Source organism: Pseudopipra pipra, chromosome 20 (genome assembly GCF_036250125.1).
Source record: "Pseudopipra pipra isolate bDixPip1 chromosome 20, bDixPip1.hap1, whole genome shotgun sequence".
Classification (NCBI taxonomy): domain Eukaryota; kingdom Metazoa; phylum Chordata; class Aves; order Passeriformes; family Pipridae; genus Pseudopipra; species Pseudopipra pipra.
Window position 1 is genome coordinate 2,489,479 of NC_087568.1, and position 26,448 is coordinate 2,515,926.

At 48.3% G+C, this 26,448-nt stretch overlaps 1 protein-coding gene and 1 long non-coding RNA gene across 2 annotated transcripts; one reads left to right on the forward strand and one right to left on the reverse strand.

Annotated features, from left to right (window-relative positions):
* Window positions 1-3,458: 3,458 nt before the first annotated feature.
* Window positions 3,459-7,811, reverse strand: TMEM250 (transmembrane protein 250). Its single transcript, XM_064676682.1, has 3 exons — window positions 7,687-7,811; window positions 6,364-6,534; window positions 3,459-4,019 (listed from the first exon to the last, which is right to left on the reverse strand). The coding sequence occupies exon 3, from the start codon at window positions 3,902-3,904 to the stop codon at window positions 3,485-3,487; it is 420 nt and encodes a 139-aa protein (XP_064532752.1). The 5' UTR covers window positions 3,905-4,019; window positions 6,364-6,534; window positions 7,687-7,811; the 3' UTR covers window positions 3,459-3,484.
* Window positions 7,812-16,369: 8,558 nt separating this feature from the next.
* Window positions 16,370-18,110, forward strand: LOC135424954 (uncharacterized). The gene is made up of 2 exons (XR_010435439.1): window positions 16,370-16,430; window positions 16,759-18,110. It is a non-coding gene; the product is annotated as an uncharacterized LOC135424954 (long non-coding RNA).
* Window positions 18,111-26,448: the final 8,338 nt, after the last annotated feature.

The window sequence follows — 26,448 nt, forward strand, 5'->3', positions numbered from 1 at the left end:
GGTTTATTGAAGGAAGATGTAAAAGTGAGGCTTAACCAAGTGCAACAGCAAGGTTCAGTGTCCTCCTCCCTGCACAGAGGAAGTGATAATGATGCAAAGCCCCCAAGACAAGATTTTAGTCCTCTGTGATACAGTTTATGCCCAATATCAGTCACTTACCAAAACCTGCAGTTTGCAAGGGGTCCCTCAGCCTCGAGGACTCACCCTGAGAGGTGTCCCAGCTCTGGGGGAGATCCCCTCCATGCAGGCAGCTCCAAAAAGGCTCCCTCAGGCTCTCATATTTATGGAATAAAGCCTCTGGCTGGCAGTCAAATTACCAGTGATGAAAAAGGTACATATGAGACTCCTTGTACCCACTTGAACCTCCTTTGTTCCCTGACCAAATTAGTGCTGGAAGAACCACCTGCTATTCATGTGTTAATCACATGATCTGGTTTTACAAGCTCACACACATCAAAGCTCAGTGTCACCCTGTTCCTGTGGGGGTTTTCAAAGAACAGGTTGAAACTAGAGAAGTTCACGACCTGGGAACAGCCCAAAGCTTCACTTCCTTGGGAGCCTGGACCAAACCTCCTCAGGTTTGGCCCAGCAGTTGAGTGTGTCCCTCACAGAGCCCCAGGCAGGCAGGAGAGGGGGGCACAGCAGAGCCAAGCACCACAAATCACCTTTTTACTCAAGGAGTGCTGAAGTTCAGCCGCTCCCAGGTGAAACGAGGACTGGGCTGGGAGTTACTGGGCCTACAAACCAAAGTATGGCACCAAAAGACTGGAAAACTCATGAGCTGAAATGTGAAGCACCTCTCCCTGTGAGCAAACTGGCCTGTTCTCAACCACACTCACAGCTCAGCCCAAGATGATAAAAGAACAGTTGTGGACTTCCAGTCCTGCTTATTCCACTGTGATTGGCCCCAAAGGTTCTGTGGAGGGAGGGAAAAATGGTCTCCATCGCTTTCACCAGCTTGTTTTTAAACAGTTCTTTAAAGAACTGCAGGGGAAAGAGCAATATTCCGTCATCAGGAAAAACAAACAAACAAAAGCAGAATAAAAATAAACTTTAGGCCAGTTTTCTGGGCTCCATAAATGGAGACACTTGACTGACTGCATGGGGACGTCTCAGACAAAGACCAGTAAAGCTGAGCTTAATATTCAACTCCCTTCTTGAGCTGTGGGTAAAGCTCTGCAGTGACTCCCCCTCTCACTGATCTGTGTCATTCCAGGGCACAATTATTGCCATTTCAGACCACACTCAGCTCTCCATCCCTCTAGGTAAGACAGTCTCACCTCACTGTACTCCCTGAGACAGGAGAATCTCTGTGAGAAAACTGGAACTAATCAATTCAGGGGAAAGTAGAACCAAATGCCAAGATCTAAACACTGAGGATCATTGCAATGGGGTGTTAATCACTGCAAAATGAGAACAGATTTGCCGTGACTGGGAATTTCAGGAGCACATGATACCAAGCTCTGCTCCCATCCCTTCCATGGATTTGTGCTGTTAGGGAAAGACTCAATTACTCAGCACTAACTGCCTGAAAAGGACAAAGCCACTCAAAGCTATATAATCACCTCAAAGTGGACACAACAGTATAAAACAGAAGAAAAAAAAAACTCTATAGGAATACATAAATATATGGAATTTGGCCCCATATTCTTAGTAGAGAATATGCAAAATGCAAACTATGTACAGGACAAGTCAAGAGAGATAAATATTACATGACTGAGACCTTAAGGAACTTAAGGAATTTTTAGAAACATTTTTAGGAAAAGGGTGAAGATGGATTAAGGGCTGCAAAGTTATCTGGCTTCTGTGCTCCAGATAAATCACTGCCTTTTTCCTGTCCACAGGAACACAGGAACAGCAGCAAAACAGGCTCCTATGGACTGAAAGAAACTTATGTTAAAAAAACCCAAACCTAAAATAAACTTATATTAAAGAAATATATTCTTTGCACTGCACTCTGCAAAGAGTAAAACAACTACTCAAGCGTTGCACTTGGATAATCCAAATGGCACCTCACAAAGACACAAATTCTAGAGACTATTAGAAAAATAATTAAAAAAAAAAGACTAAAAGAAACATATTAAAGAAACTTATATTCTTTGCATTGCACTGTGGAAAGAGTATAACAACTATTCAAGTGTTCCACTTTGATAATCCAAAAGGCATCTTAAAAAGATGCAAATTCTAGAGACTAAAACCTGTTCAAGTGAGACTAAAACCTGTTCAAGTGTTGACTTGGATGATCCAAATGGCACCTTCACCCTCAGAAATATAAAAATCCTAGAGACCAAAACACCTATTGAACTGTTGCACTTTGATAACCCAAAAGGCACCTCACAAAGATACAAATTCTAGAGACTAAAACCTGTTCAAATGTTGCACTTGGATAATCCAAAAGGCACCTCAAAAAGATAAAAATTCTAGAGACTAAAACCTGTTCAAGTGTTGCACTTGGATGATCCAAATGGCACCCTGACCCTCAAAAATATAAAACTCCTGGAGACTAAAACACCTATTGAACTGTTGCACTTTGATAACCCAAAAGGCACCTCACAAAGATACAAATTCTAGAGACTAAAACACCTCACAAAGATACAAATTCTAGAGACTAAAACCTGTTCAAGTGTTGCACTTGGATGATCCAAATGGCACCTTGACCCTCAGAAATATAAAGATCCTAGAGACCAAAACACCAATTGAACTGTTGCACTTTGGTAACCCAAAAAGCACCTCAAAAACATAAAAAGTTCTAGAGACTAAAACACCTCAAAGAGATACAAATTCTAGAAATTAAAAACTTGTTCAAGTGAGACTAAAACCTATTCAAGTGTTGCATTTGGATGATCCAAATGGCACCTTCACCCTCAGAAATATAAAAATCCTAGGGACTAAAACACCTATTCAATTGTTGCACTTGGATAACCCAAAAGGCACCTCACAGAGATACAAATTCTAGAGACTAAAACACCTCAAAAAGATACAAATTCTAGAGACTAAAACCTGTTCAAGTGAGACAAAAACCTGTTCAAGTGTTGTACTTGGATAATCCAAAAGGCACCTCAAAAAGATAAAAATTCTAGAGACTAAAACCTGTTCAAGTGTTGACTTGGATGATCCAAATGGCACCTTCACCCTCAGAAATATAAAAATCCTAGAGACCAAAACACCTATTCAACTGTTGCACTTTGATAACCCAAAAGGCACCTCACAAAGATACAAATCCTAGAGACTAAAACACCTCACAAAGATACAAATTCTAGAGACTAAAACCTGTTCAAGTGAGACTAAAACCTGTTCAAGTGTTGCACTTGGATAACCCATAAGGCACCTCACAAAGATACAAACTCTAGAGAGCAGCACGTTAATTTACCGATAAAAATGAGCGCCGACAAATTAAATTAATTACTATTAAAAAGAGGGTTATCGACGCGTCTCGGGGCGCAAGAAAAGCCACCTGCTGAGCCCACATGCGCTTGGTTTTTATTTACATATCCACAAAAACCATGAAACACCAGCCCAGCCCCCCCACGAGCAGCATGGTGACGTGGATGCCGTAGATGAGCAGTTCATTCAGGAGGCTGAAGTCGACGCGCCTCCGGCCCAGCAGGAGGAGGATGATGGAGAGTTTGTACTGGAAGCGCAGGAAGATGCGGATGCCGAGGTACTGGAGGCAGAAGAGGACCGAGAGTGCCACCCAGAGGATGGAGGTGAAGAGGCTGCAGCTGAAGTACAGCAGGAAGCGGATGAAGCCGTACATCCAGCGCGATTTGAGATAGATGTCGAAGTTGTTGTACTTGGTGCGCACCAGGTGGGTGGTGCGCACGGGGCCGCAGGCCGAGTGCAGGCAGGTCGTGTGGGGGCCGTGGAAGGAGCGGACCCGCCGGGGGATGGGGATCACAGGCATCGGGCACCTCCCCCGGCAGCCAGGCCCCACATATCACACGGGATCCCTCAGCGTGGGACACGTCCGACGGCCCGGCAGGGAGAGCTCCTGGCTGGATTTCCAGGGAGGGACAGACCTGCGGGGAGGGGGGTTAGATATTGGACACTGAAAAAGCTGATACATGAGGCACATTCTGTATCAAATGATGCACATTCTGTATCAAATGATGCACATTCTGTATCAAATGATGCACATTCTGTATTAAATCAGGCACATTCTGTATTAAATCAGGCACATTCACTATTAGCGTGGATACGTTTTTCCTTTAAGGTTTTAATGTTGAAGATTTCAATACACTAACACTAAGCAGGTAATAAGGAATTAATGCAGAATTATTTCAGGCCAAAGTTATCTGTGCTTCTAATGTGACAAGAACCTTGTATTTTTGCTTGACTTGCTGAGAATTTCTTTGTTTCAAAGGCAGAGAAGGAAAATACAGTTAACAGCCCCAGCTGGAGAGGCCACACGGCAGAGACTCTACTCTTAAAACTGCTTTACAAACCTCAACTTCTTGCCTTAAAACAACTTTGTTTTGCTTCTTCACTTATAGTTTAAAACAAATGCTTTGCTTCTTTACTTATAGTTTAAAACAACTTTGTTTTGCTTCTTCACTTATAGTTTAAAACAAATGCTTTCCTTCTTTACTTATAGTTTAAAACAACTTTGGTTTTGCTTCTTTACTTATTGTTTCCCAGAAACACACACAGGAAAACATCAGACCACCCTCTGAGGCACAAGGTGGGACCCTTGGGGTGTCCTGTACAGGGCTAAGGGTTGGACTTGATGATCTTTGTGGGTCCCTTCCAACTCAGTGTATTCCAACTCTGCTTCCCAGTCAGATTCCAGCCTGTTATAAACTTTATCCAGGACAAAGCTTTGGTCTGAAATTCTCCTGCCTAATTCACAGATCCTTCTTAATCAAACAGCCACCCTGCAACAGTCCAGTCCTGTGAGCAGGGAGATTAATGTAAGAGTAGTAACATTAAAGTATGTATTTGCATTTGGATCATATTTCCTTTAAAAGCCAAAAAAAACCCAAAAACAAAAGAAAAAAGGAGTTCTCCAAGTACTTTTGCAAGAGAATTCCAGATTTCTGCTCCTTTCCAAACTTGGCAAAGCTTCACCAAATAAACAAACTGAAAATAATGGTGGGCCCTGGAAGAACAATGAGGCAATCATGTTTTTCACACCCCACAGGATGTCCCTCCCCCTGCTCAGGCCAGCCCTGTGCTCTCCCTGTCACTGCAAGGCCAGGCAGCCTTTCAAAGGCATCCCCCAGTTTATTCCTCCCCTTGGGACCTGCAGAGATAAGTGAGATGTCTTGATCCTCTGGAGTGTTTAGGATTTATAATCTTAACATCCTTCCACACACCCATTGTTGCTGTGTGAGTGATGAGCAGGAGCCTCTCAGCTGCTCTCTGCTTCACCCCAGGCTCCCCATGTGCCAAATTCCGGGAATTATGAAATGACAATGCACTCATCAGATAATGCTGCAAAACAACAGGCACTTCCCCAGCTCCTCACACACCCAGATCTTTCCTTTGTTGAACCAAAACTCTAACTGCTTTTAAAAGTAAAACTAATTTAAAAGTTACTTCCAGAGTTTTTTAGCTTCATTACTACCAGAATTAATCACAGAGTCAATGACAGAGCTGCAGGAAATTGTGCTTTCATATCAAAAACCTTCTCTGACACAATGTCCATCACTGGGGAAGACTCTGTGCTGCTTCCTGCCTCCCATTCCACGGAAATGGAAATTGCAGTTCTGATCTGTCCTGCTCAGCCCCAGGTCCTAATTCCTTTTTGCTGTTAAAGAAATTTGAGGCAATCTCTTGGCTCTACGTGGATCAGGGGCTAATAAAAAGGAATAGGGGTTAATTCAGGATTTAAGGAATTTAGGAAACCTAAATTTAGGGCTCTTCTCCACTACCAAAGACACCCTCATAATTTCAGGTGTCTCTTGCCATATTTCCTGCCTGCAGGAAGGAAACACCAGGCAGCTCAGAAATTTGGATTTTGCAAGACAAGGAAATTGCTCAGACACTGAACCAACACAGCTCCAAAAATCCCAGCTCTGGGCCTGGAGCACGTGACCCAACACCCAGCCCACGTGATGCTGCTCAGTGTTTGCTTTCAGGGATAATTTCAGGGCTAAATTAGCAAGACAGGTCAAAAATCATGCACTCTGGGACCAAAGCACTCAGTTTTTAACAATGCAGCCTCTCCTTTGCAACTTCTTTCACCAGGACACAAAGTTTTCCCAGCCAACTCTGACACAGCCACAGCCACAGGCAGCATTTCATTCCCATTTCCTGTGCCCAGCCTTTGGGAGGTCTGTGGGATAAACTCAAATATCAACACTGGAACAGCCACAAGCAGAGGGATATTGTGAAAATAGAATAAATGTCATGAGTTATTACATTGTAAGAGTGCTGCCATCCACTCAGCAGGTCTGGACTCCACTGCTGTGCCAGGACACCACGGAATTCTTGTAATAAAACAGTGAAGTTTTCCTGTGACACCTTCTAGGAAGAGCAACAGACACTGCAAAGGTGCTTCATAGACTCACAACACTCTGCACAGGAGCTGATCTGAAAGACAAAATGACAGAGTTAAGCTTAATTTGCTCATTATAAAGCTCAGAATTACAAGGCCCCTCCTCAAATGTGAATTTTTAATCCCATAAAGGCTCTAGAAAGAATCCCACACTCAATGAAATAAGGATTCCAGCTGACTGATTCATGCTGGAAAGAATCAGTGGGTTGGAATTCACTGCCAGGACAGAGAAACTCAAAAAGAACTGTGCTGGACATCTTCTCCTGTCACAGAAGGTGGGGAGGCCCTGGCACAGGTTGCCCAGAGAAGCTGTGGCTGCCCCTGGATCCCTGGAAGTGTCCAAGGCCAGGCTGGACAGGGCTTGGAGCAACCTGGGCTAGTGGAAGGTGCCCCTGCCCAGCTAGGGAGTGGGACTGGATGGTCTTTAAGGTCCCTTTCAACCCAAAACATTCCATGATTCCCCAATCTGTGTGTTGGCACACGATGCCCACAAACAGAGCTGGACACCCATCCCATAATTTTGGGGGCCTTTCTGTCTTAAAACACATCACTGTGAGGCTGGAAAACCAACTCGGCCTCTTGTGGCCACCATCCCGCAGCCCCAGGAATTCCAGCTCAAGGCACCTCCTTGTCCTCCACCCCACACTTGGAGCGGCCTCGTCGGGGCGTTAAAAGCCTGGATAACTGCTCGCCTGGGGGAGTTCTCACTCCCTGTCCTCCGGAAAGGGAGCGTGAGGTGGGAAAGGCGCAGGAACACAGCGCGAATTCTTCTGCATCCTCCGGACATTCCAGGCGGGACCAGCCGAGACATTTCGGGAGGAGGGACCCGCATAGGAGCCGAGGGGATCCCGGAGGAGCCCCCCGGGGTGAGGGGCAATGACACCCAAACAGGGAGCGCCGGGGGGAGCGGACCCAGCTCCTCCTGCCTCCCAGCGATCCCGAGGGAACCGCGGCCGCTCGGGAGGGAACGGCGCGACCGGGACCCGCCGGGAGCAGCGCGGACACCGCGACCCACCCCGAGGAGGGCCCGGACAGGGCCCCGCGGGCTGTGCCCGCCCGCCGCCGGCCCCGGGCCCGCCGCCCGCTCTGAGTGGCCCCGGGGCCGTCCCCTCGCTCCCCGCCGTGCCCCGCCGTGCCCCGCCGTGCCCCCCCGTTCCGCAGTGTCCCCGCCGTGCCCCCGCACTCACCGCGGTGCCCATGGCCGCGCCGGGCCCGGGCGGAGCGAGGCCCGGGCCGCGGGCCGCGCGCTCTGCGCATGTGCGAGGGCGGCCCCGAGGCCTCCGGTTCCGGCGGCGGCGCGCGGGGAGCAGCGGCGGCGGCGCGTAGCGATGGCGTCATCGAGCCGCGACCCCACCCCCGCGAGGCCGGAAGCGGAGGGGACGCGTTGCCATGGCAACGGAGGGGAGAGGGACGGCTGGGCCCAGGCCAGCCGCAACCGAGGGGCAGCGGAGGGTTGTCCCGAGAAATCACGGAATGATTTGGTTTGGGTTGGAAAGAAGCGTTAAGACCATTCAGTCCCATCCCCTGCCATGGGCAGGGACACCTCCCACTAGCCCAGGTTGCTCCAGCCTGGCTTTGGGCACTTCCAGGGGTGGGGCAGCCACAGCTTCTCTGGGCAACCTGTGCCAGGGCTTTCCCACCCTCACAAGGAACAATTTCTTCCCAATACCTAATCTAGATCTCCCCTCTTTCGATGTGACACCATTCCCCCTTGTCCTGTCACTAAAAGCCCGTGTAAATAGTCCCTCTCCATCTTTCTTGTAGCTTCTTCAGGCACTGGAAGGCCACAATTAGGTCACCCCGAAGATTCTCGAGTCCTAGTCCCAACTCTCCCATCCTGCTGGCTCTGCAACTCCCTGACAGGAGGGAGGAACCAGGGGGATCAGGCTCTGCTCCCAGGGAACAAGGGACAGGATGAGAGGAAACGGCCTCAAGCTGTGCCAGGGGAGGGTCTCAGGTTGGACATCAGGAGGAATTTCTTCCTGGAAAGGGTGATTAGACATTGGAAGGGCTGCCTAGGGAGGTTGGGGAGTCCCCATCCCTGGAGCAGTTTAAGGAAAGGCTGGACCTGGCACTCAGAGCCATGGTCTGCCAGACAAGGTGGTGATGGGTCAAATCACAAATGCAGGAGACCCAGATGTCCTGGGAGGTCATAAAGATCTCCAAAAGTTCCTGAAAAACAAACAGGTGGACAAAAATTCAAAACAATATATAGAGAAGGGAAAAAAGAAAACCAAACAAAAAACGACCAAAAACCCCAACAAACCACATCTTCCCTGCTGTTCTCCCTCAGATTCAATTAGGAATTACTTTCCATAACGGAAAGAATACACAACTCTGTCATTGGCTCCCTGCCCCACTTGCAGTCTGGGCAGTGCCACGGTGGAAAAACATTAAATAATAATAACTCAGGCCATCTGCCACAGCTCAGAGCTGCTGCCCTGCACAGGAGTCAGGGCACGAGGCCAAACACATCCCGGGGTCCTGGTGCCTCCCTGTTCCTCTGCCCTGCAGAGCAGTTTGGTCCTGAAACACAAGGAACAGCCTGAGGTGCAGGATGTACATCCAGGGGGAATTCTGGGCAAGGCAATCATTGGGGTGTTCTCCTGGGAAATTGGCTTCTCTGTGTCCCTCCCCCAAGCTTCTGGTGTGAGGGAGAAGGGAAGGAGTGGAGCTGGAGAGTTTTTCCAGTAGCCTGGAACTGGGACCCTCTGTTTGGTGACTGAGTTAAGCAGGAGAGTCACATTCCATTTATTTCCCTATGCCATTCCCCGGGATCGGAGCCACAGCCCAGAGATGGGAATTTCAGCCCACGCAACAACATTTGTGAAGGTTCTTTGGCTTTCCAGCTTTGCCTTGGAGATGCTGCTGAATGCAAGTGTGACAAAGGGGGGTTCTGGTGTCCTGCAGGAACCCCTTGGGTGGGAAAGGGCTTTCCTGTCCTCCAGGAAAACCCAGGGAGCTCCACTGGGCACCCTACAACCCAAACACGTGTGTGCTGAGACTGACTCCAGGCTGACTCCAGGCCAGGTTGGAGAGGGCTTGGAACACCCTGGGCTAGTGGAAGGTGGCGGTGGAATGAGAAGAGCTTTAAATCCCTTCCAACCCAAACCATTCCATGATTGTATGACAAAAAATCAGGACAGCCCTATTTAATTTTCTGCCTGTCGTATTTTGACCCCTGTGCTGCTGAAACACGTGTGAGTGTCCAGAAACAACAACCTGTCCTCGGGCTGGGCATGAATTGGAGCTTTGACATTCAGAGAGATCAGCTCCCGGAGGAGGGGACCCGCAGGGGACCCGCCCACAGCTCTCGGGGCTGTATTTCTTCCCCGTGCTAATTTTCCTAAAGACACAACTCATATTCCTGTTGATTGAACAGTTTTTGTGTTGACAGCTTTGAAGATTTGTGGTGGAACTTATCACCAGCCCCGAGAACGGGCCATTAGTCCCCGTCAGAGCGGCCGGCGAGGGCTGGGATGTTTTATGGCGCCCTCCGAAGACAAACACACACATTTATATGTCACTTGTTGCCATATAAATGCTAACTTGTACTTCTTTCAAAACTTTTAATGAATTGTGCACATTTCACAAGATTTATAGCGAGAGCCCAGCGGCTCAAAATATTGCTTGAAACATATTTGTCACTTTGGCAACAGAACAAAAAAAAATCTGGGAGATATTGCATTTAGAAATAAATCATAAATATGTGAGTCTTAAAAGAGTTTATTTCCATCATTAATAGCTGATCCCCCCCCCACGCCAGTGCAGGATTTAAAGTTAAATTATGCAAAATCAAAAACAAACCTTATAATACTTAATCAAACATGCATAAAACTGTCAGGGCCAAATAAATTCTCTCAATTAACTTGCTTCAGATTGTGATTGCATTTACTAATTTAATCAACACTAGAATAATTTGGAGGCTGGGTAATGATGAATGGCTGTGGTGCTGCACGTGAAGGGCCTCTGAGGTGGCTGTGCTGAGACAGGGATGCGAGAGATGCCTCCGAGGCTGAGGGCAAAAAAAGTAGCAGCTGAGTCGTCACGATCATTTTATAATGGAAACATCTTTTTATCCCTGTTTGGAGGGGAATTTTTTCCAGCAAACACCTGTCAAGGACAGACCTTGTCTGGATGGATGAGTTCAGCGTGAGCCCACAGAGTCCATCTCATTTCAGCCTGAGATGAGCAGAGGAGCCAAACCTGTGGACACGTTCCCTGCACAGTTTGGATCATTTTGTGAATTTGATCTTTTCCTGGGAACTGTGGCCTCAGGCTGCCCGGCTTTCACCTCAGTCAGGTCATTTAGGCTGGAGCTGGAGTAACAACCCTGTAATATTGAGATGTCCTTTAGCTCAGTCCTTTTGCTCTTTGAATGGATCTGCACTCACAATAAAATGGGCCCGACCCCTGCCTAGAAAAGCTTTCAATACTATTACTTGTGGAGAGCTAAACATGGCATTTCTGCAGGCGTAAGCAGGGTTTTATGGAGAGCTTCTCATTTACAAGTTCGTGGGAAGGAGGCTGCAAGGTATATTCAACCCTATAAAATACCCAGACCTCAGAAAATAAGACCCTTATTTGGTCTTTAACCTTTCTACACCTGTTTTACAAAAAATAACAATGTCCATGTAGCTGCTGCGGGAATGAACTCATTGCAACACTCTCCTCCTCTCTCTTTTTCTCTCTCTCTCACTGCAAAATATACTTTCCATAGGCTAACTGACCATTTTGGTCGCTTTTTATTTCAAATGGGGATTGTGCTTTCTAAATGTCTGGCACCCAGCATTATTTGGTCCCCAGTAGAAATCAGTAAATAAAAACCAATGGGCTGAAAAGTGCATCCAGAAAAACAGCCAACAAGTTTCCTTGGGTGACTCAGAAACAAGTAATTCCACAGCAATTCTGTAGCCATATAAACAGACGCAATTCTTAGGGGTTTAAAGATAATAAATGTGTTGACATGGTATTTTTCAAGCATTCACTGCTGCCCTCCTGTCGTATCAAAAAACACCACTCGAAACCAACAGCACCTCGTGCAAACTCCTCTGGGTTCTGCTGAGCCAGAAATATAACAAATTAAGGAATTCATCCTTTCCTTTTCCTTAAAGGAGATTTAGGATGGAGTTTGGCCCTTAAATTTTAAATGTAATTGATCTAAAGTGCAAAAGCTTATGAAATAATTTTTCCTCATTACTCCTTTCCAGACCCCATCTTGCAGCTGAAACGTCGGCTCTAATCAGCTCGGGGAGATTTGCACGTGGGAAATAATAATGCAGCCTATTAGACTAATCAAATAAAAATATATGTAGCAGAAAGTGAAACTAATTCCTGGTTCTGCAGCACTTCTGATGCAGAGAACACCAAACCCTGCAAAGCTGGGGAGAGGCAGTGCCAGGCACACACGAGGTGCCAGCGCAGATGGTCGGGCTGCAGAGCTCGGAGTTGTTTCCATGTCCCTGCAGGAATCCTGCCTCCTGTAATATTTTTATGGATATATATTTTACAGGTGACTGGCGAAATATAAAAGCAGAGCAGTCTGCAGTTTCTAAAGAAATAAATGATTGGTGTGAGGCTTGGTGAGACAGTAATGTTTGATGTATTCCAGCTACGTGACACATCGACATGCTTTGGGGCATAATAATCTGCTGCCAGCCCTCACTGCACTGAAAACCAGGCAAGCCTGGGGGGTGCTCGAGGGGCTGGAGGGCTCTGCCCTGAAAACTGCTCCCTCCCTGCTCCAGGGATCAGGACAGAAAGAGAAAGTCCAGTGCCAGTGTGGTTTGGATCCCAGTGAACCCACAAAAGCTCGATGTTCATAAAAAAATGTGTGTTGTCCTATAGCAGGGACACTTTACCCCAAAAGACAGAGCCTCACTTAACCCAGCCATTCCCTCACCTCTGGAGAATGGGAAGGCAGTTATTTTAAAGGTGCTGGAGTCATGGAAAGATTCCTGCTGAACCTCCAGGGGCTGGAGCAGGAGCCAGCTGCACACATATGGTGAGTGAGTAACTGTCTCTAAAACAAATGAAAATAGATTCGGGTGCTTTGCCAGGGACAGAACTCCTGCCAAGGCTTGTTGCTGCATCATGTTGGCGAGTCCTGATCTGGCTGATGTCAGAAACTGCCTATTATGCAGAAAACTCTCGAGGAGAAGTGTCATCTCTGCCATCTGTTCCTTTGTAGGCTGGGTCTAATGTAAGCACGAGGCAGTAAAACAGACCCAATCCATCCCTGCCTTGGTGGGCAGGATCATGAAGCCTCCCAGCTCCTCTGGCTCTGCCAAGTGCTTCTCAAAGGGTGCTATTTCGGGGCAAAGTGACATCTTTCCCCCGGGAATCTTAGTTCCCTGGTTTTCCATTCATTAACACTCTATCTCAGATTGTATCAGACGGGTCCTCTTAAGCTCATTGTGTGGATCCATGAGGATCCTCCTGTGTGGATGAGATCTACCTGCTCTGGAGGGCACTTTAGCCACAGCAACCTGCCCCTGGGTCAGCAGCAGAGCTGGGCCAAGTCTTGTCTCTGGCATTTCTAGTGCCCCCATCCCTATTTTCTGAGGTATTTGAACCCCCAGGAGGGTGCTCAGCCCCACACCAGCACTTGGAGCAGACAGGCTTTGGGGCAGAGAGTTCCACAGTCCCTCGTGCAACAGGAGCACTCCAAGGCTCTGCAGATAAAGAGCAGCACCCCCAGCAGCCAAAGGCAAATAACCACCCTGGGAGCCCCACACTGGGAAAAATGGGAATACTCAGATTGAGCTCTTCAGTGAGGGAACACAGACAGATCCCACTCCTTCCTTCTCCAGGAATTGCCTGGAGAATAACAGATGATGAGGAAAAACCACAAACAGCACTGAGATACCCCGGCAGATTTGAACTTTTACCTCAGCCACCTCTCCTTCCATTCCTTCTCCAGTGCTTAAGCCTCAGTTATCCAGCACCTGCATCCAAGGAAAGGGCAGGTGCTCAGGAAAGATGGAGAGTGGCAAGAGGGAGCAGAAACAAACCTTCACTTGGCAAAAGTGTTTGTGCCCAAGCTCCCCTGTCCCTCCAGTGTGAATCACTGGGACCATCTACCCCAGGCAGTGGCTGAGTGTCAAATTTAGGGACAGCAGCTCAGTGGGATCAATAGAAAGCCGAGTTTTCCCATATTTCCTAGGCATTATTCCAGAGCATCAGTCAGTGCCGAGTGTCCGTGTGCTGGAATTAGCTGTGACTGTCAGCACTAAGGGGTCCACTGGGCCAGGAATCCAAAATACCGGGTGCTTTTTGGTGGGGTGCTCAAAATACGTCAAGAACATTTTAAGGTAAATTAGTGTCGAGTTCTTTTTTAATTATTACTATTATTTTTTGAAACCAGCCGGGTGGAGCAGGTGAGCCTCCCTCCCCACTCCAAACCCTTCCCATCTGGGACAGCACATTGCGAGGGTCAGCTCTGATCCCCGGCAGCCCCCGAGGGTCCCCACGGCGTGGGCAGCCCCCGAGGGTCCCCACGGCGTGGGCAGCCCCCGAGGGTCCCCACGGCGTGGGCGAGCGCGGGGCTGTGCCTGCGGCCGCATCCCACGTGGCGGTGCTCCTGCCCCAGGGATGCTGCGGCTGCTGCGCCGCAGCCGGGAGGGAGCAGCGGGACGGGGAAAAGCAGCTCCACAGCGTTGGAAGCTTTGAATTCAGCGCTGTGAACCCCTCGCCTCGGTCCAAGGTGGTGGGTGCCTGTCCTGTCCCTCCTGATGTATCCAAGATGCGGGATAGGAATGCAGTACCTGCGGGAAGGACCCTCAGAGGGAACCCTCTGCATCACCCGTGACCCTGAGCCATCTCCACCTCTACTTTTGGAGGACAAACTGCACCCTGTGTCCCTTTTGCTAAGAGGAACTGTGTCCCTCTGTTCCCAAGGGAATTGGCACTGGCAGCCCAAGGGGTCTGACAATAGTTTGACTTCAATTTACAAAAATACTTTGCCGACAATTTGAAAGAAACTTCTGGTGCTCAAAACCAGCTCAGAATCTTTTTGACATGGATTATGCTTAGACTGTGTAGTGCAAAGGAGAAAATTACTTTCCAGCATCAAAACAGCAGCAAAATTCGTATCAATAAAAATGATCAAGAAAAAAGGAACAAAGGATTTAGAAAACTATCTTCAAGTATTTCAACGTTTAATAGCTGTGTCTTTTCAAACTGGGGGAAATCGTTGCAGGGAAATAAAGTTTTTGGTGTAAATCACAGCACTTCCCTGTCCTTATAATTTCCTCTGAACTGGGGAAATGTGGATCTCTGTGGCAAAGTTGCCCCTCTATCAATAAAACTGATATTCATCATTCAGGAAGCACAGGAATAAGAGCTGAGAACATTGCTCCCAAAAATGCTACACTCCAGGTCACCAAACAATCATATTTTGCTGGAGTGTCCCTGCAGTTCCCTGCCCAGGGAGCAGAGCCGGGTGAATCCTGCTCCTTGCTCCCTAACTTTCTGGAATTCACTTCCAGCCTGTAACTTACTGGTGCAACATTTTGCAAGGAAGAACATGAAGGAGACAAAAACCCAAAGCCCTCATCAATCACAGCCTGGCTCCTGGTACAATTAGCAAGTTCTATTATCTTAAGAATGACACTTGTAGCACGGAGCAAAGCCAGGCGCTCCCAATATTCTAATTCTGCCTGGAAAAAAAGGGAAGGCTTGAATTGCATTAGCATTGCATTAGATTCCCATGACTTTTTATATCAGCACTTGTGAGTTATTTATGAATTCATTTATTTACAAGGACAGCCCTTTCTGCATTCAGTTGCCATGGTTGCTTTAACTCCTGTATCCTATTAATTCTGGATGTTATGAAATAAATATAGATCAGACAATCATTGTGTGTTGGCAGGGTTTGGGGTTTTTTTTATTATTCTTATTTTACTGTTTGATTCCTTGTGTCCTGATCAGAAAGGCTTTAACACCCAGAATCTCTCCAGAGTATCCACTGCCAGCTGGCTGGGGAGGTGGAGTTGGGGCAATTCCCAGAGCTCTTCCCCCTGCCAACCCTTTCTGGCACAGAGATGCAGCCAGGGCTGGGGGCAATGTGGCAACTGATTCCTGAACTGAGCCACTACTTTAGTCTGAGGCAGCAAGTGAAGAGCAGAGCTGGGAGGAAAAAAAGGGAATTTGGGAAAGCCAAGTGCCAGCCCCTCTGGGTGGCACAAAGGAGAGACTTCACGGGACAAGGGACAGAGCTTTGAGGCTGCTATTCCAGCCAGGACCAGCCCTCAGCCCCTCACTGCCAGGGAATGTCCCGTGAGGCTCCGGGATCTGCCTGGCCAAGGAGCTCGTGGCTCAGAGCAGGAAAAGGTGCTGTTTAGAGGGAAGGATGGTGCTGGAGCCAGGATTCCAAAGCCAACATGCTGGAAGTGTTTTGTAATAGAATTCCACAAGAAAATTAAATCAATTACCCAGTCTAATAAAGCTCTCAAGGTTTTTAATTAAACTAAGTTTTAATTAAGGCAGCAGGAGCCTGTGCTCTTTTGATATTCTGCCTCAGACCCCAGAGGATTGTGACTCCTTTTTGTAATTTACACGGGCTGGATCAATCACTGAGTCACAAAAATGTGAGAACTGTGTCAATTTTAGGGGGTGAAATACTGGACATCATCCTGGAAACTCCGGCAGCTCCGGGCTGGGAGAGGAGTTTAACTTGGGGGCACCTTTCCTGCTGTTGGAAATCAGTCTGAGCTGGTGTCCCAGGAAAAGTCCTCTCCCAAGCAAAACTCCTGCCATCTAACCCGGGAGGCTGCTGTTAGTGGGAAGTTCTATGAGCTCAATAATTCCCCTGTGCCACACCAGAGCTGGTAGTTTTGCCTCCTGCAGAATATTCCCCCCCTCTTCCCTCAAGAGCCAGGCGGGAGAACTGCAGGCAAACCAGACCCACATCTTCCAACCTGCACATCTGGTAAGTGGCCCCAGAATGTTCTGTCTCTATTTTAGTCTTGTTTTGCACACAATATGCCCAAAACATGCTTTATTTCTTAAGGAGATAAGGATCTTTATGTAACCCATTTTTCCTTAACGCTAAGTCCTTTGTCAGGATTAAAGAATCCTAAAACATCTGTACGGGCTTGGGTGGCAGATGTATAGAGCAAGCAGCCTAAAATAACATGGAATATTAACCTACTAAATGAGGTATTAAAAAAAAATAAACTGAAAGGACCCTCTTGCATTCTTAGCTACAGCCAATTCCTGTATGGTGTAGGTGGATAACAACAGTGTGTCATCCACAGGGATTTCCATCTGGATGGTCCAAGAATTTTTATCTGATGCCAGATCTCAACTTTGCCAGTCTCAGCCATGCTGGAGGAGCAGAGATGCCACATAAGGTGTGTCAGATCCACCTGAACTGCCCTAGGATTGCATCCATCCCTCAGGAAAGTCAGAGCAGCTGGCCCAAGGCACACTGTGAACACCTCTGGACAGCGACAACTCCTTTTATATTTACTCAATACTACTTAAAAATCATCTGTGAGAGAGAGCTGCCTACGTGAGTTTTCTAGATTCAACACTGAAGAACAAACACAGCAGGGAGAAGACAAGACCCTCCCATGTTCATAGGGAAAACACACCAAAGGACTGAAAATAATGTAGAAAAAAATATCTGTGACACCCAGCAGGGAGGGAATTGGGAAGTGCTGAGAAATATTAACTCAGCTTCCAGCCTGGAAGTTACTGTGACCTGGCTGGGGCTGTTCAGGGTTTATATCCTGCCTCTGGTGTATTCTGTTTCTTCCCCCTTCACTTTTACAGACCACTGCAGGGAGAAGCTCTTTTGACTAAAAAATTGTCCTTCCATTAAGAGTTCATGAAAAGTGCATTTGCTTGAAGTCAGTGAGGAAGAAAGAGGAGAGGAGACCAAGGGGAACCTGCCTCCAGCTTTGCCCTGGCAATACCATGGTGCTGGGAACCATTATCCTCGTGCTGTTCCTGGACACCAGTGTCCACAGCTGGGCTGGCAGGGAGCCCCTCTCCAGTGCTGCTGGTCCAAGAGGCTCAGCAGCAGCATCCAAGAAAGGCTGGGAGCTGTGGGAAGCACGTGAGCTGCCCCAGCTCCCCCCACTCCTGCTGATCTGACAGCTCCAAGGGTGCTCCTTGGCTTTAGGAGCTCAGCATGGATGGATGGACACAGGGTGTGTGGGTGGGTGGATGGATGGCTCAGAGCACTCAGTGACTGTCCTGCCAATACCTTTGATCAAACCTGATGCAGTTAAAAGTCCCTGGAGCAGGTCAGAAATCACCTGCAGTGCCCTGGCCAGTTAGAGCCCAGTGTTAGCAGCCTCTCCCATCCTCATCTCCAGGCCCATTTCCAGCGATCCATACAGGTCCCCATCAGTCCTGGCCACAGCCAGCTCCCTCCCAGCCAGCCAGCCAAGGCCATTAGTGTGATTACTGGAGGTCATGAAGTTCAAACCAAAATGTCAATTTTCATTTGGAAGAATGGTCCCATTTTAGGAGCAAAGGGAATTTTTTTTCTCCCTCAAAGAGACCCCGACTGTGAAATCATTGCTCCCCAAAGACTTGCAAATTCCTGGCCAGCAAAAGGTGCCAATAGCTGCTGGAGCCAATAAAAAGATTAACAAGGGTCACTAGTGCTTTCCTCTTCCCCTGCACTCAAAGGCTCTGGGGCCTATTTGGAAGATATTAACCATTGCCTTTACCTTCTGCACGTTCATCACCGGGTTTGGGGGCTTTATGGATTTATTGACAAGGACATTGCCATTAATCTTACCCCCAGAATGCCAGCCTGGGAGTCACTCAGGTTACATCACCCCTGCAAACAGGAGTGTTTGGCCAGAGAAGTTTTAAAAGGAAGATTGAAATGAGACAAAGTAGGTGGTGGGTGAAGCCAAGCCCTGCTCCACAGGGCCCGGGGACAGGGAGTGACAGCAGAGACCTGACCTTGGGGAGGCAGCTGGGCCCTGCTCATTGATTCAGTGGGGTCAGGATGACCCCCCCTGTGCTCCAGGGTTAATGATCCACATCTGGGGGTGATTTGGGGGAGTGGAGAGACAGCGAGAAGGTGGGGGTTGACCCCACTAGGAGCTTGCCGGGCAGGGGTGGGACTGTGAGGTCACTGGAAATTTTGGATGTCTCCTTTCTGGAGAAACCCAAAACAGCTCCCAAAGGCCTCGGTCCCATCAGGCTGCTGGGAACACTGGCTGGGCTGGTGGCATTGTGGGGTGGCACAGCAGGGCAGAGTGGGCTCCTGCCCACCTAGGAGGTGTCACGCTTTTAAAGGGATTTTTTTCTTCTATGTCATTGTGTTAAATAATTAAGTCTGCTCCATCTTTACCTACTGACAATGTGGCACTTAATTAAGTGGTTTAATTAGAAGCTGGCAGCTTTAATTAAGTTTAGGACTGTGGAGGTGATTGGGAGCCTCCAGCCGAGTCGCAGAGCCTTTCCCTGGGGGAGCGACATGGTCTGTTGGAGAGGGAGAAACCTTTGCTCCCTTGTCACTGTCCTTAGTCATGCCAGGGAGGGAATCACCATCCCACTGCATCCCCCAACCATCTCCCAGCCTGTGAGGAGCTGGGTGGTTTGGGCACCCTTTGCTCAGATATTTAGGAGACTCCCTGGGACCATGGAGCAGGATGGAGCTGTGAAGGATATGGCCAGAGGATGGGTGGGCTCAGCAGGAGGGGGGTGCTGGGAGCCACAGGTTCTGCCCACTGTGCTTAAACTTGCTGAAAAGCTGGGATGGGAGGCTGTGAGCAGGACAGGTATCACAGGGTGAAGGCTGCAGTGGGCTCAGGAACAGCATCTGCAATTCTACACCATGCACGGGGCTGTCTAAAAGATGTATTGCTTTTTAATAATGTAAATATGTAAATATTACCGAGGTGCCATTAATCCTCATTGCCTCAACATGATACCACTCTTAAGAACAAATGTAATAAGATATTATTAATATGCAAAGTAATAGTACATTAACCTGACTAACACTAACAATAAATTGCAGAGCTTAGCACAAAGTGAGAGGTTGTTTAGGGAGCAGCCTGAACCCCGCTTGCCTTGGGCCACCTCCAGCAGCACCCTGGGCTCTGCACTCCAGAGGAATCCTGGTTTTCCCTGGAGGATCCACTGCCTGGGGAACTCAGGCAACTGGGAAGGAGCAAGGAGGCTCAGGGAGAGGAGGTGGGTAGGACCAGGCAGGGCTGGGCAGACCCTGCTCCTTGTTAGAGCCCTGACCACTGAGGGTCCTTTTCCAAAGCCTCACACGCTTTCCCAAGGGATTTCTTAACCCCTTTTCATGGCAGATTTGTTTGAAATCCTAAGTGTGTGTTAGGAAGGAGAGTCTTGTTGGTCCCAGAAGCACAGGAGTGAACCCAGGCTTTGTGCCAGATTTTTTGGCTGGACTTGCAAAGAGGTGGCCAAGCCTCCATCTCCACAGTGGTTGGAATTTCCCCCCAGGAAGCTGTGCCTCTATTCACAGCCCCCAAATCCAGCTCTGTTAAAAGCTTCCAGCCCCCCAGTCAGGTCCAGTGCAGCCCCACTCTCACTGATGCCTTTGCTGATGTAATTCCCTCTTGGAATACAGGCACATACAGGGATTACAAACTGGATTGAGTGTCCCAGTGTCCATTTGCCAGGCTGTGAGTACAGGTTGCTGTCACTTCTCCTTGGCCCCTGGCAGGGCAGCCCCAAGCTTTTGAGTGGGAACAGAGGGAGGACACACAGCAGACCAAAAGGAGCAGGGAAGGCCATAAAGTCTGAATTTAGGGCTTGAAAAGGGAATTATTCTGTGCAAATGGCTGCTCCAGTTCAAATCAGCCCTGCCTTGTAAATCCTGCTCATCTCTCTCACGAGGGAAGCCCGGTGAAACAGCCAATATTTCAGCAGCACAGACTCCTGGAGACCTTCACCTCTCAGTGTCCTCTGAGCCCCACACCCGGGCAGGGGCCTGGAGAGCAATTCAGGCACGGACACAGCCACGGTTTATGCAAAAATTAACCTGTTGCCCTTACTTGGGTCAAAGTAATTCTGTTTAATTTGGTAATCTGGGCCCTTTATCATTAATGAGTCCTTAGGGGGTGGGGGTCAGAGCATCTCTTTTTTGGCTGAAGAGAGCAGCAGAGATTATTGTTAATATTCAGGCTGTTCAATAGAGCAGAAAGACCTTTTGCTATTGACAGCACTGCTGGTTTTCACCTCATTGGTGAATGGAAATTGCCAAATTAATCTCTCATTAGATCTGAAATTAATCTCCAATTTACTGATTAATGAACCTCAGAACCACAGATTTACCTGGGTAGAGTATATTGAGAAATTGTACACAGTAGCTGTCTGCAAAAAATCAAGATAGTATCCAAGCAAAGGAGTAAAACATGGCTGTGCTCAGTTCCTCTCTGTGGAAGAATGAGGTGGCACACAGGAAAATCACCAGGCAGAAGGCTGATTATTTTTTTCCCCCTGAGAATTAATGAACCATGGAACTCACTGCTGGAGGATCTATGCAAGTGTCCCTGGGAAGGAGCTAAAAGAAGACTATGCAAATTTATGCATTATATGTCTGTCTCCTGCTTTTGACCCAGGAGGTCTCTGGTCAGCAGGTTGCTGAAGGCTGAAGTATCAATTAAACCACTCCAAGCTCACATGGACAAGGCTTTAGGCCAACCAGAAGAGCTCCAATTTATTTACCTGAGATGTTTCTGTCTCTGTCTCTCACCAACACCCTCCCTGCACGCTCTGCCAGAGCCCTCAGTGCTCCACTTTCTCCTCTTCCTCAGCCAACTGGAGTTCACTGGGAACAACCGCGCTTCCCTTTCCAGAAGGTGAACCTTCCCGTTCCTCCCAGGGTTTCTTTTATGCATCATCATTTCAGGAGGCCCTATTGTACTGGAAATCTGTTTGCCACATGTTAGCTGGAGCTCATCTGCTCAGATCCTTGGTTAAATATTCATGGGGAGGTAGCTATTAAACGAGGGGCGAGAACTCGGGTTACACAGCGGAGATGAGAAGGGTGTGCTGGCACAGGAGAGCGACTCCATATCAGGTTAAAAACCCTTGTGGAAGTGACTTACCCCACATAGGGCCTGGGCATGGAGAGGCAGGAAAAAAATCCCAATCACCTTGTGCTGCTGAAATGCATTAATTACCTCAACATCACCAGTAAAGTGGCGTATTGGGCAAACTGGAGCACTAAAGCACATCTCTGTCAGCAGGCAAAAGTCCTGTGTGAGGTTGTGGCTGTTAAAGAAGCAAGAGGGAACTTCCAAACAGGTTGAGCTTTTAATGGGGGAAGAAAAGTGAAGTGTCTTTGCATGGCATGTGGCCATGCCCACATGCACAGGGCAAGGAGATGGGTTGTACAGGGAATAGCATCAGACCTGCTGTTCCAGTCCAAAACAGCAACTCAAGTGCTGCTGCAGTGGAGAGGTGATGCTTGAGCAGCACTGGCTGGGGACAGGACAGTGCCTTGTGCCTTTGGAGGAGGGACTGGGGACAGGAAAGTGCCCCGTGACTTTTGGAGGAGGAGGCTGGGGACAGACCACCCAGCCAGCTCCTCTCCACCAGCCAGTAACTCCCACAGCCTGGGGACAGGAACAATAAGGGCAAAAGGACAAGAGAGCAGAAGTCAGTCTGGGGTGTCAGGTAACCTGTTACCTGAGCTCTGCCTAAAGGTAACTTCCTCATGAATAGCCCACAAGTGCCCATCCGAACAGGGCTGGTGAATTATGCAGCGTGCTGAGCAGATGGCATCGCTGCTGTAACCTGAGCAGCCGCACTACACAAAACACAAAGCCCAGCAATTAACCTTTTGGAAGGTTTCCTCTTGTCTCGGGGATTAAACCTCCTTCAACCCCCCTGCGCTCCACTCCTGCCTGAGAGAAAGGAGTAATCCCCCAAATAAATAAGGGAAATAGGTTTTGATACCTCCAGCAGCCCCGTGAGATTGTCACAGGGGCTCCCAGCCCTCCACCCGAATACCAGCAGGTCTGAGAGAGTGCAGGAGGAGCCAGTGCCTGTGGCACTTCCCCTTCCCAGCTCTGGAAGAGTCCCACCCGGGTGGGCTAAGGAGGGGAAGACATGGATCCTGTTCCCTTTCATGCCACTTTGGTGACCACACATTGCAGAGGGGAAGGGAAATAAATACGGACAATGATGTTCCTTTTAGAGGCAAAAAATATTTGCCACATGCAAGGCATTCACCTTGGTGTGTGACAAAAGCCAATATTTTAACTACGATACTTGATCCTCTTTGTAATTAAACTGATTAATTCACAACAATGGAGTCTATATTGCCTAATACTTTTAATTAACAAAGTGTTGTACATATACTGGCAGAGCATTACTGGCATGCTTCCTAGGCAATACACTTAATTCTGTAATAAATTATTAGGACAAACGACTAAGATACATTGCTCCCTGGAAGAGACTGTCAAGAGAGAAGGACTTTGGATTCTTGGTCACTGGTTGGACCATCATGGAGCAGAAGAGTTGCCAGATCCTTTCCTTATTTCTGTGGTGGACAGTGCCTGTCCCTGCTGGGGACACTGGTGCCTCTGCCCATGGCAATTCTGCTCCAGACCTCAGAGAAAGCCAAGATACTTTCTCCATTGCTTTCCAGGGATCCTGCCTAGAGAAAAGCCAGGATGATGGTTCTTTATCTCAGCACAAAAGGCAAGTGTCCCTAAAAGATGGATAGTTTGCACTGCTTGACCTGGAGGCTTTGCTTGTTTTCCAGCTGGATCCTCATCTGACCAATTCACACGTGAGGATTTTGCCTGCACTGGTTTTTAAGATCTGAACTGTTGCTGCCAAACAGAGTGTTCTTCATTCAGGATCTGCTTCAAAATAGCAATGTAAGGTACGAAAACAAGCCCATAAAATCAGTGCACCAAGGTCAGAGAAGGATGAAAGTTAGTTTTACAGTTAGCACAAAGTTTAATGTGATAAAGTCACTGGACTCCTTAGGGTGCCTGAGGAAGTACAGTGACACAGAGCTACAGCACCTCCAGAGAGAGCTGACTGCAGAGCCAGTCCTGCTCCTGCCAGTCCCAGTGGACAGTGACTCAAGCTTGGGGTCACCAGTCAATGTAGGGAGACGCCAGGAAGGAAAAGAGTGGGGCTACCAAGGGAAGAAAGCACCAAAATGGAACCAACCAGCAGGACTTGGCCTTGGCACATGCTGTACTTAGGGCAGAGGGATCCATCACTGTCAGCCCCCTCTAAAAGGTCAGTATAGAGCCTCTTTGGTTTCCTCAGGGTGGGCATGTTGGAGCACCTGCCGTGTCTCTCACCCAGCCCGTGCCGCGCACGTGTCCTGCTGCCGGGTGTGAGGCCGGAGGTGACGGATGCTTTTATGAACGGTCATTAGGTCTGAGAAGGAAACTGTGTCTTGTAAAGTAAGGATATGAAGGTTAATGGAAGGATTCCGTGTTTTCCCAGGTTTCTTACAAATCAGTTCAGAGACAAATACCCTGGGGCCACATGCAAAGCGAAATTCATTCCTGCAACTTTTATTGGATCACAGTTGAAGAACCTTCACGGTCAGGGGTCACCTGTGTTACTTTAAGACACAATCACTGGGGTCAAGCTAATTAGCACCAGGGATCACATCACAGGCTTTTCCCTTTCCTCTTTGTTTCCGAGTCCTCTCTGACCTCTGGTCAGAGCCTCCCAGTCACCACTCGCCTCCACTTGTCTGCCTGACAGACCCTGGCTCGGCTCAGAAACCTCTGCTGAAGAAACCTCCAGGTTCTTCCCTCTTTCCATTCAATTTGGAACCAGACAGGAGACAATCCATGGCAAACACGATTGCATCCCTCTCTCCACATGGTGCAAGCCATTTGCTGGAGAGACATACAACCATTACCAGTTATGGGTAAGAGCCCCACAGCAACCACAGCTGAAGGGTTTTTAGCAACTGTGTGGAAAGCCTGGATTCCTTGCCTGTGTTTGCCCTGGGATGGCCCTGCAGAGCCTGTGGTCCTGCTACACAGAGAGGTTGTTTGCACACTGGCCTAGGGCTGAACATGTTTCCCTCCTGTCCCTGGGCAATGTGGGCCAACACCACTTCTCCTCTGACTGGCAGATCAGAGCCCATTCTGCTTGGTCAGCACATCACAAAGATGAGTTTCATGCAAAAGCTGAGCCCAGCCCCAGTCTCATAAATTTGTTATGCATTACTTCCAATTAATGTAAATTATTACAGTGACTAAATAATGGCTCTGCCATCAGATAAGGGAATAATCATAATTGAGCCTGAAACATCCCAAGGTCCAACAGAATTAACCCTTTCCCCTGACTCCACTGAACCTGATGTGAGAGGTGGGTACCAGCCCAGCTCCTTTGGCTGCAGGAGCTGAGCCTGCCTGATCCAATGCTCTTATCACCATCCATGAAGGTCTGGGCAACACCAGAACTATCATAGTAACTGCAGCTGCCCCCATCTGTCATTCCAGTCACCCTGCTCCAGTGCCTCAACGGGAAAAACTTGGAGAGCAAAGCGAGCTCCCAAGCTGCTACGGCTTAACTCAACAGTAAGGTCAGAAGAGTGACCAGATATTTGTTACACCAGGGAAGGATGTGGATGGAGCAGTGGAAGAAGAGAAATGCACTGTGTTGGGGTACCTGCCCAGAGAGGCCAGGATTTCACCTGACCAAGGAGGGCCACGCTCAGGAGCACAGGGACACGTCCTGTATTTCCCACTCTCCAAGGCGCAGAACCAATCCAAGCCAGCTGCCTTCCCCCAGGGAATCTGTCTCCCTTCAGTGTGCAAAACATGCCCTGTCCCTGTGGACATGGAGCTCAGGGTGGGCACAGAGCATTGCCTGGCAAAGGCCAACAGGGAAAACACAGTCCTGTCTCTGAGGCAGATTTAATGTGGGCTTGTGGGGGCCCGTGGTCAGAGTGCCCCAGGCAGGGAGCTTGTGCTCATCAGAAATGCCTCCAAGTGTCTGTGCTGCTGACACCTGGAGGGACCCTGGTGTGTTTTCAAGGCAGAAGTGATCATCAATGTTTGCAATAATTCCTGGGCTCAGATTAAATGGAATAAAGGCACGAGTTCAGAGCAATAAATAAATAGCCCTCTCCCTGCCTCAACGTGCTTCTCACGGATTCGTTCGCAAGCTTTCCCGCATCGTCCTCCTTGCCTTGCTTGTACCCAGCTCCTCGTGGTACCTGTTTTACCTTGGCAGAGCAGCCCACAAATCATAGTGACACACCAATCAAGAGATCTGGAAATTTTTACGCCACTCTGCCTCTTGAAAGATGAGTCACCTTCTGCACCACGTTCCTGGGCATCCAGATAAATCTGTCACAAACTTCTCCTTCCCTCAAGGTACAAAATCCCCTGCCTTTTTCAGTAGAGCTGTATTTCCTCTTTTTTAAGCTCCTCTTTCTTGCCCCAACACACATTCAACCCCTCAGCCATCTCAGTATATTTCTCCCTTTGTTCCTGTTTCACTGACAACTTCATCCTAATAGTCTCCTCAAAGGAATGATGAATGCATAAGCTGCATATTGATCACTGCAGTGATTGATTACTGGATCTCTTTGACAGATGAGCCTACTAAGGTAGTTGCCAATATGGAGGTATGGATGGCAGGGCCCCCTTGTACAACAGTCTAATGGTATCTGACCTGATAGGGCAGAAAGGCAACTCCCTCATTTCAGCAGGAAAAAAGGCCTCTTTATACTCTTTATAAAATAATTCATAGGAAACTTAAAACACTCAGACACAGAGAGATTGCAAATGGGGAAATATGATGGATTATGGGTTGAAAGGAGCCGACTTCTGGAAGCTAAATTGATCCCCAGGAAAATGTTTTTGTCTGCTGTGAAAAATGGGCAATATCTCAGCAGCTCTGGAGGGCTATAATCTGGAAAATAATTTGCTTTTGATTTCCTTTAGTTTCATGCATCTCTTTTTTTTTTTTTTTTTTTTAAGTTGGTTCCTTGCAGGCTTTGTTGC

Bases quoted from the DNA above. Each gene is read 5' to 3' on its own strand.
- TMEM250 (XM_064676682.1), bottom strand. From the start codon at position 3,904: ATGCCTGTGATCCCCATCCCCCGGCGGGTCCGCTCCTTCCACGGCCCC.